This window comes from Podarcis cretensis, assembly GCF_951804945.1.
Source record: "Podarcis cretensis genome assembly, chromosome: 8".
In the NCBI taxonomy this organism is placed as follows: Eukaryota; Metazoa; Chordata; class Lepidosauria; order Squamata; family Lacertidae; genus Podarcis; species Podarcis cretensis.
Genome location: NC_137177.1, coordinates 4,297,562 through 4,307,764, shown reverse-complemented (window position 1 = coordinate 4,307,764; position 10,203 = coordinate 4,297,562). Strand labels below are relative to the sequence as shown.

At 46.0% G+C, this 10,203-nt stretch overlaps 1 protein-coding gene across 1 annotated transcript; it reads right to left on the bottom strand.

Annotated features, from left to right (window-relative positions):
• Positions 1–5,188: 5,188 nt before the first annotated feature.
• Positions 5,189–9,989, bottom strand: LOC307221301 (cytochrome P450 2C18-like). Its single transcript, XM_079985737.1, has 5 exons — positions 9,717–9,989; positions 9,013–9,154; positions 8,135–8,322; positions 6,101–6,242; positions 5,189–5,884 (listed from the first exon to the last, which is right to left on the bottom strand). The coding sequence occupies exons 1-5, from the start codon at positions 9,867–9,869 to the stop codon at positions 5,703–5,705; spliced, it is 807 nt and encodes a 268-aa protein (XP_079841863.1). The 5' UTR covers positions 9,870–9,989; the 3' UTR covers positions 5,189–5,702.
• Positions 9,990–10,203: the final 214 nt, after the last annotated feature.

Sequence of the window (10,203 nt, the reverse complement as noted above, 5' to 3'; positions counted from 1 at the left end):
TGGGCTGCATCAATAGGAGTATAGCATCTAGATCAAAGGAAGTACATTAATAGTGCCACTGTATTCTGCTCTGGTCAGACCTCACCTGGAGTACTGTGTCCAGTTCTGGGCACCACAGTTCAAGAAGGACACTGAGAAACTGGAACGTGTCCAGAGGAGGGCAACCAAAATGGTCAAAGGCCTGGAAACGATGCCTTATGAAGAACGGCTAAGGGAGCTGGGCATGTTTAGCCTGGAGAAGAGGAGGTTAAGGGGTGATATGATAGCCATGTTCAAATATATAAAATGATGTCACATAGAGGAGGGAGAAAGGTTGTTTTCTGCTGCCCCAGAGAAGCGGACACAGAGCAATGGTTCCAAACTACAAGAAAGAAGATTCCACCTAAACATTAGGAAGAACTTCCTGACAGTAAGAGCTGTTTGACAGTGGAATTTGCTGCCAAGGAGTGTGGTGGAGTCTCCTTCTTTGGAGGTCTTTAAGCAGAGGCTTGACAACCATATGTCAGGAGTGCTCTGATGGTGTTTCCTGCTTGGCAGGGGGTTGGACTCGATGGCCCTTGTGGTCTCTTCCAACTCTAGGATTCTATGATTCTATGATTCATACCAGGCACAGAGCTTCTGGGCCTTACTGAAATTCAAGGCCAGCCTTTTCTCCCTGAGGCCCAGGATCTCCAGGATGTTGTTATTTGCAGACCGCAATGTCCTTTGTGGGGCATACCAGGAGAGGCGATTCCATGGGTACGAGGTTCCTAGGCCGTATTGGGCTTTAAAGGGAAGAGCATCATTCCCAGGAGTCTTCTGACTCAGGAAATGTGGCCAGGAAGGTACAGAGACACTTCCTGTTGGTTCAAGCAGCCATGAGGCTTTATTTCTTTATTTTCTCTTTCTTTCTTTAAGTGTAAGAATCAAAACAAAACCACTTTGCACAAGGATTTATCTTCAGGTGCTGCAAAACCCCTTTCAGCCCAGGCGCATCTCTACCTGCCCCACACCTGACATCATCCATGATGCCAAAGGTAGGGTGCGATGTGTGTTTTGGCCAAAAGGGCTTCAGGGGCCAAAAGGTACAGTCTGATAGGCCTACTTGGAGATGCCCCACTGCTGGTCTGGACAACCCTGCTGGCCAACCCTACACCCTGAAATTTCTGAGAAATTCAACTTCTCCCAGTATCCAGAGGATCTGTCTACCGCCTCTTACCTCCTTCCAAAAAATAAAAAAAACTTGAGCTCTGACATTTAAGACAACTCTTAAAACTAATGCTTTTTTCCTAGAAAAATAGGTGCCGGTACTCACCATGAAATTGTTACACTAAGTACCACACTTTTTAAGCAAGAGAGAGAGGGGTATGGGTACTGCGTGCCCTTCAGCACCCCCTGGGGAAAAAGCACTGCTTAAAACAATTCCGCTCGTTGATTTCCCCCCTGCTGTCATCCCACAGGGAAACGCTTCCTGCCCTGGAGAAAGCTTAGCTAGGATGGAGCTCTTCCTCTATTTGACCACCATCTTGCAGAGGTTTACCCTAACGTCTCCCATCGCCTCTGAGGAAATGAATACAGTGGTGCCCCGCAAGACGAATGCCTCGCAAGATGAAAAACCCGCTAGACGAAAGGGTTTTCCGTTTTTCGAGGCGCTTCGCAAGACGAATTTCCCTATGGGCTTGCTTCGCAAGACGAAAACGTCTTGCGAGTTTTTTCCCTTCCCCCCCTTTTTCTAAGCCACTTAGCCGCTAAGCCGCTAAACCGCTAATAGCTGCTAAGCCGCTAATAGCGCTAATCCGCTAAGCCGCTAATGGGCTTGCTTCGCAAGACGAAAAAACCGCAAGACGAAGAGACTCGCAGAACGAATCATTTTCGTCTTGCGAGGCACCACTGTACAGAATACAGTGGGAAACAATTAAAAGGAGATATGTCCAGGGTTAGCTGTTGTCAGATGAGGGTGGTGTTTGCTCGTTGAGTAACCAGGCAGGACTCCGACCTGTCTTTTACAGGTTTTATTGATGCAAACTATTTACTGTGCAGAACCACAAAGTTCATGTCCGTCTTAGTCACTTGCAGAATTCGGGAGTGGCCTCATCCGGCTTCTCCCCTAACATAAGAACTTAGACACCCCAAATCTCCGCCTCCCCTCCTTGCATTTCACCCCTCTATGCAGGCTGGGTGACGGAAGTGGCGTGTGTGCTTCTTGGCCAGCTGGGTTACGTGAGGTGCCTGGGCTCTCAGCAGCATCTTTGAGCCCCCTCCTCACTTGGCTCCCCCCTTCCCTCTCTGCTCCACTGGAGGTGTGGATTCTATTAATGTTTAATTGTTTTATGCCGTTCTTATTTTATCCAAAAGCTGCCTTGAGTCCCTGTCAGGGGGAAAAGCTGGGGTATAAGTAAATTGTTGTTGTTGTTGTTTGTTGTTAATAATACTAATAATAATAACTTTCTCCAGCTCTACAATTTCCTTTTGGAGGTCAGGCAAACAGAATCGCACATAGTATTCCAAGGGCAATTGCACCATTGATTCATATATTTATCAAATCATATTAATCAAGGGAGACTGGGCATGCTCACACTTCTTGTGTTCCTGTTTCTTATTCTATTTCTCACAGCTAGCAATGATTGCTCCACTTTCATTTTCTCGTGTTCTTTCGTGGCAGGGAACAAAAAAAGATACTGAAATGTCTATCATCCATTTAAATCTTTATTTCCACCATCAATCAAGCTTTCTGCTTTGTTTTAAACAATTTAATAATTACTTTCTTTTGTTTCTCCAGCAACAGAAGGCGGTACTTCCAAATCTTTAGTCTTTGGATTGCTTTTCTTTAACATGATGGCAATGAACCTTTGTTGTATGGAAGTCAAGATTGTTCTCGGAACTGGTTTTTGGTCATTGTCACTGATATGGTGTCTCCCTCTCCAGCTACTGATGAAGTGGGGCAGCACCTGCCATTTCTGAACTATGCTTTGTTGTCTGGAATTTAAGATTGCTCCCCAGATTGGTGCTTTTTTGTGGGTGTATTCTGCAACGTGCCATTTATGCAATAATAATGCATTCTCAAGGGATTTATACTGGACTACCAGCAGGTGGTGCTGTGGTCTAAACCACAGAGCCTAGGGCTTGCTGATCAGAAGGTCGACGGTTCAAATCCCCGCGATGGGGTGAGCTCCCGTTGCTCGGTCCCTGCTCCTGCCAACCTAGCAGTTCGAAAGCACGTCAAAGTGCAAGTAGATAAATAGGTATCGCTCTGGCGGGAAGGTAAACGGCGTTTCCGTGCGCTGCTCTGGTTCGCCAGAAGCGGCTTAGTCATGCTGGCCACCTGACCCGGAAACTGTACGCCGGCTCCCTCGGCCAATAAAGAGAGATGAGCGCCGCAAACCCAGAGTCGGCCATGATTGGACCTAAAGGTCAGGGGTCCCTTTTCCTTTTTACCCACGCAACATTCCACTTTATTAGTAATTCTCCAACGTTTTCCCAATGCAACTACATGATTGCTGCCAAGAGGGGCACACTTGTGCTATAGCACAACAAAAGCAAGATATAAAGCAATGCTCCACAACATCTGTCATGTGAAAAGACCCAGGATGGTTTTTAAAAAAAAATTGCAGAGATATATCAAATATTAATCATAAAAACAAGATTGCAAGGAATCTCCTGGTCTTCCATCCTCCCCTTTGTGGGTCCTATTATTATTCATTTCCTCCCGCATCTTTTATGATGATCCAAATCTTTTACATCTCCACTGTGTCTGGAATCCACCCTTAAATTACAAGAGATATTCCAACCCTATTAACCATTTTAACTGTTTACAATGGTCTTTAAGATAAGTTATAAATTTCCCCCATTCCTTATTTAAATTTCGGTCTTCCTGATTTCTGATTCTTCCAGTCATTTTGCCATTTCAGCATAGTCCATCAACTTCATGTGCTATTCTTCTCTGGTAGGAACTTTATCTCCTTCCCATCTCTGAACCAATAACATCCATGCAGCCATGGTCGCATACATAGTCTTTTCTGATACCTTCAGATTTCAGCACCTAGAATTCCTAAAAAGATAGCTTCAGGTTCTTTTTAACATTTTTTCAACTTGTTATATATCATTTCCCAAAACCCTTTTACTACCTTACAATTGCACCACATATAATAGAAGGAGCCTTCTTTTTCCTTACATTTCCAGCATACATTTGAGCATGTTTTATCCATTTGTGGTAATTTACTAGGAGTTAAATACCATCAATGCATTATTTTTACATGCAACATATATTTATATGCAAATACAAATTGTTGGTAGACTCTAAAGACAGAGGCAGATTCCCCCTGCCAGATTTATGATATGAGGCATCCTGTCTATGCTGGCTAGGGGAATGGATATTATTTTAAAATACTGATTTTTTAGACCTGGAAAAGTCCCATGGTTTTAGCAGGAGACCTCTTGCAAACTACAAAATACGAATGCCTGTAAGTGTTTGCAGGAGCAAACAGTACTGAAATCATGATCCCATATGTTGTTGTTGTTTAGTTGTTTAGTTGTGTCTGACTCTTCGTGACTCCATGGACCAGAGCCCACCAGGCACTTATAACCACCCCAGCTGCACCACAAGCACAGATCATGAACAATGCTCAGTAAAAATAATCTGGAGGGGCCAGTCCATGATTCCTTCCCCCTAAATCCTTTCATTATTATTTGACTTGCTCTAAGGAAGGACATTTTTGACTTTGTATCTCTCTTTTCTTTTCTTTTCTTTTTTTTGACTTATAATGCATATGTATACTAAGACAGATGGGACGCAGGTGGCGCTGTGGGTTAAAGCCTCAGCGCCTAGGACTTGCCGATCGAAAGGTCGGCGGTTCGAATCCCTGCGGCGGGGTGCGCTCCCGCTGCTCGGTCCCAGCGCCTGCCAACCTAGCAGTTCGAAAGCACCCCCGGGTGCAAGTAGATAAATAGGGACCACTTACCAGCGAGAAGGTAAACGGCGTTTCCGTGTGCGGCTCTGGCTCGCCAGAGCAGCGATGTCACGCTGGCCACGTGACCCGGAAGTGTCTGCGGACAGCGCTGGCCCCTGGCCTCTTAAGTGAGATGGGCGCACAACCCCAGAGTCTGTCAAGACTGGCCCGTACGGGCAGGGGTACCTTTACCTTTACCTTTATACTAAGACAGAACACTGAGTCTATATGTACAAGAACTTATCTCATTCTGGAATTCCATTAGGGTTAAGACTAGGTTTACATTGTGGATTATCAAACTCCTTTAGTAAGTCCAAATGTGTCTCATTTGCCTGACTGAGTTTCAAATTCAATACCTCAACTTTTCCCCCTAAGTGAACTACCTCAGTTGTCATTTCTTTGATATTCAAATTATGAAGTTCACTTTCAAGATCTTTGCTTTCTTCTCCTGGGTAATAATCCTTTTACCTTTTTCTACCATGAGAACAATCAGAAACAGAAGAAATTCAGAATGGGCAGACTCCTTTTATATTGAGATCTGTGCATACGGCAATTTAGTCGTAGAGATTTTCAAAACAGATTTTCAACCATAAAACGTTTACACTGAAATCTATGCTGAAGGTTTTCAAAGCAGTTATTCAGACACAAACCTTCATTGTGTCAATATTATCACCAAATCAGAGAGGCAGAAAGGAATTCAGATTAAGAAGAAACACACACAAGGGACAGTCCCCCCGAGTCTCCCAGAGATTTCAGCTCTCTTGTATCAAGGACCATTCACCGTGGAACCACGCAAAGTTGATAATGCCGGGGAGCGTGTCCATTACTTTCCACTTCTGGTGCAATGTCAATTTCTTCCCGCTGCTTGGGCGTTTTCAGATGGAAGTTTTGCAACAGTGTTGTAAGGAACACAAAAATCTCCATACGGGCCATACCTTCACCAGGGCAAGCTCTTTTTCCTGGAAAACCAAGAAACAGGAGTTCCATTTATATATACAGGGTGAGTCCTAACCCAATATTTCCCAGGCCATACAATCCAGCATTTTTTGCTCTTCTTTTGCATCCCCCTCTCTTTCCCACTACAGATCCTTAGATTCCTCCTAAGGTTAAGCCAAGCCAACCCTCTCATTCGCTCCTCCTCTCTATTCTGGACGTATAAAACAGAGGCCCATCACCTGCTCCGAATGGCAGAAAGGCTTCCACCTTCTTGAAGGCCCCGTTTTCATCCAGGAAGTGGCCAGGATTGAACTTCCTGGGTGTCTCATAGTACTTGGAGCTCTTCATGATGGATGACAGGAAAGGAATAACAGTGGTGCCCTGCAGAGGAAAGACAGAGACCCCGGAGGCAATGGTTACTGCAACTGGCCCAGTTCAGATATTTCCTCTTTAGCCTGCCTTTATCCCTGGTTCAAATCCCTTAAGGACTGGACAATGCTCTGCTGATTAGGAGATGGGGACGCAGGTGGCGCTGTGGGTTAAAGCCTCAGCGCCTAGGACTTGCCGATCGAAAGGTCGGCGGTTCGAATCCCTGCGGCGGGGTGCGCTCCCGCTGCTCGGTCCCAGCGCCTGCCAACCTAGCAGTTCGAAAGCACCTCCGGGTGCAAGTAGATAAATAGGGACCGCTTACCAGCGGGAAGGTAAACGGCGTTTCCGTGTGCGGCTCTGGCTCGCCAGAGCAGCGATGTCACGCTGGCCACGTGACCCGGAAGTGTCTCCGGACAGCGCTGGCCCCTGGCCTCTTAAGTGAGATGGGCGCACAACCCCAGAGTCTGTCAAGACTGGCCCGTACGGGCAGGGGTACCTTTACCTTTACCTACCCTCCATAGGGAATCATTCAATTTATCTGAATCACTGCATGTGGCCTGGGAAGAGTATCATGGCTTGGCAGGAGTCAGGGGCATACAGTGGTACCTTGGTTCTCGAACTTAATCTGTTCCAGGAGTCCGTTCGACTCCTGAAAACTGTAACAGTTACAGAACTATACCAGGAAACAAGCTTCTATTGGAGCCCTGATAGAGGTTCAGTTAAAACATTACAGGCCTTGCCCTGGGTAGCTGCAGGGCCCCACCTCAAGACCCCACCTCTCCGGATTACATCCTTCCAGTTCGAGAGTTGAGTACAAACGAAACAATCTCTCATTCTTCCAGCACAAAAGCTGTGCATGTGTAGGAACAGTTCTCACCGTGATGACCTTGCCCCCTGGTGTAAACAAACCAGCATTCCCACAGCTTCTGGAAACTTCCAGTAACTTTTAGCAACTCTGAGTGTTCTTTCTGGGAATGAATGTCTCAACACAACATTCCCTCCACTGTCAAAGGCAGCATGCCTCAAAGCACCAGTGGCTGGACTGACACAAGCGCGGAGAGGGCTCTTGTCCTCCAGTTCTGCCTGTACGCTTCACATGGGCATCTGTGGGATGAAGGTGCTAGACTTGTTGGGCCTGTGGCCTCATCAAGCAGGTTCTTCTTATGTTTCCTTTAAAATACTAGCATTACTTTAGTTCAAACTACTTCAAATATAGGAGTAAAGATGGCTGAAGTAATCTAAGGTAGGTTAGTGCAGTTATTACAGGATGTACTGATGTATACTCATGTACATCACTGCCCTCCTAGAGTCCTTTCCCACTGATGAGGGATTGCTTTTAGGCAATTAGGGGAAATCTGAACTCTGGCTATCTTGCCTCTCCACTTAGTCCTTTGGGTGCTGCAAACTGACAACTCCTTCTTCCTCTAGATGCTTCCTCCTTCTGCTTCCTCTACATCTGAGCCACTGTAGATTTTGAACTCATGGTGATGTGGATACCTGGCTATTGTTTGGAAAGCAGACGCACACACCTCCATCTCTAAGGTCTTATCCAAACTTACCTTTCCTCCGCTTTTTCCAGGCATGGTACATGCTCCATGTCTGAGTGTTGTGTTCTTGTTCTTCATGTTGTTGTTGCTGCTCGGGAACTTTCTGTGTGAAAAACCACTCTTTAAAGCTCAATTGGAGCAAATGGCAACCCACAGAAAACCCAAAGTGATGTTTGCTCCAACTGAGCGGCAAAGAGCAGGTTTTTGTGCAGCAAAAAGCAACAAAACCCAAACATGGAGCTTCTAAACGCAGGCGTTTGTCTGGAAAGAGTGGGGCAAAAGGTAGGTGTGGATAAGCCCTAAGCTGCAGGCGTAAATCTGAACTAATATTTTTGTTAGCCACACGACTCACTTTACCTTGGGAATGGTGAACCCTCGGAAATGTGCTTCCTGGGTGACCATATGAGGAGCTGCCACTGGTGAGATGTCTAGAAACCGCTGGGTCTCACTGATGAAGGCTTCTGTGTAGGGCATCTGATTCCGGTCCTCATAGGAGGGGCTGCGGTTGCTCCCGATGACCCGCTCAATCTCCTCTTGGATGTTTGCTATAAACAATACAGTGGGATTAGTGCTAACAGGCCATAGGAATTGTTAGATATAGTTATAGGAGGAGGGACCATGGCTCAGTAGTTTAGAGGTTTGTAAAACCCGACATCAATTTAATATCAAGGCAGCATAGAAATTATGAGCAAGATGGACCTCCCTGCTTTGCATGCAGAAGGCTTGTTCTCTGGCTTCTCCGGTTAACAGAAGAATGTAGAAGGAGATGGAAAGGACCGTTCTTGCACGCAGTCAGGGAGCAGGAGGGGCCTACAGACAGTTGCACATGGCAAAGGAAGACGTTCTCTGCAGCAGTGTGGAAGCAGGGGAAGTACAGGAGTGGAGGGTTGCCCTCAGTGCTATTTTTATAGAAAAAGAGGTGCCGGAACTCACCATTTTCTCTTAGAATGGCAATGGCAGCCACCTGAGAAGTGCCAGAACTGAGTTCCTGTGAGTTCCCCTGGAATAAAAACCCTGGTTGCCCACCTCCAATATTTTCTTCAAGTTGGTGCCTATAGGTCCCAGTGTGATCAAAGGAAGGAACTAGGGTTCTGACCCAGTTGAAGGGAGAAGATCCCATCAGTTAGAGCTGGAAAAAGAGAGTCCTGGTTTATTTAGCAAGGGAGGAACCCATCAGCCATCCACACAGACAGGAAACAAGAGTGAGAGTGACAGATTTGACCTTGCTTTTTTACCTGCCATTTCTGGGTATCGGAGGAGGACCAGAAGCCCCTGTCTGATGGTGTTGCCGGTTGTATCTGTCCCTGCAAAGAACAGGCTGAGAATTGTACCAACCAAGTTTTCATGAAAGAATTCTGAAGCTGGGTTTGTTTTCTCCTGACACAGAAAGAAGAAGAAGAAAAGAGCAATGTTATCAAACCTGGGGCTAATTTGCACATCTACAGAATGGTTTTATGGAAAGCTGGCTGGCAAGATTTCCTTTCCAATCTGATTCAAAGTATCACAGGATAGACTGATAAAAAATAACGCTGAGTTAAAGCGGTATGAGAAGCAGCATCCTGCTGGCCCATCAAGTCCACAATCCTGTTCTCACAATGACCAACCAGATGCCAATGGGAAGCTCACAAGCTCAGGAACCTGGTGAAACTACAACAAGTGGAGAACTGTGCAGGTAGAACCTAGCCATTGAGCAGGGAAGGTGTTAATTCAAAGAGTGGTGGCAGGTGTTTGGGGGCATATCTAGCAGGTTGTGCTGGTTCCCCAGTTGTGTCTTCTACAAAAGAAATGAGAGCTAGGGAGAGCTTGGCAGAACCTAGGGAATCATGGAATTGGAAGGTTGGAAGGGACCACAAAGGTCCTCGAGTCACAGGGGCGATGAGGAAGACGCAGCAATGTTATAAAACAATAGTATTAGCATACAAATCCCAAATACTTCTACCTGTTCTTTTTTGGCCAGGAAGCAGTCAATGAAGTCCCGAGGGCAATTTAGATCGAAGGACTCCTGGTGCATCTCCACCCTCTGAGAGATGAAGTTTGTTAACTTCTTCATGTACCTGGGCAATTTTTGCTGAGGCCCAGGCAGGATCTGCATTAAACTTGGGAAAAAATTGCAGATCTGTGAAGAAAAAGGACATGCAGCCTCATCAAGACTTACCCTTCCTTATTGCCATGCGTCCCATGGTCTGGACCTTAATATTCAGCTCCTGAACTATGTCCCGTCCTCCAGAAGCAAACTGAGCAATTAACTTTATGAGAAATTTAGGCAGAGGCAGCTGAAGGCATGAACCAGCTAACACTCTGCCTTCCTGTGGTTATACAGGAAGCAGCCTGTGACCTCCAAGAGACCTCCCACCACTTCCTTACCTGTAACCAGGTGGACAACATAATTGATGAGGTTTTCTCAATCGTGTCAAGTAAAAAGATGA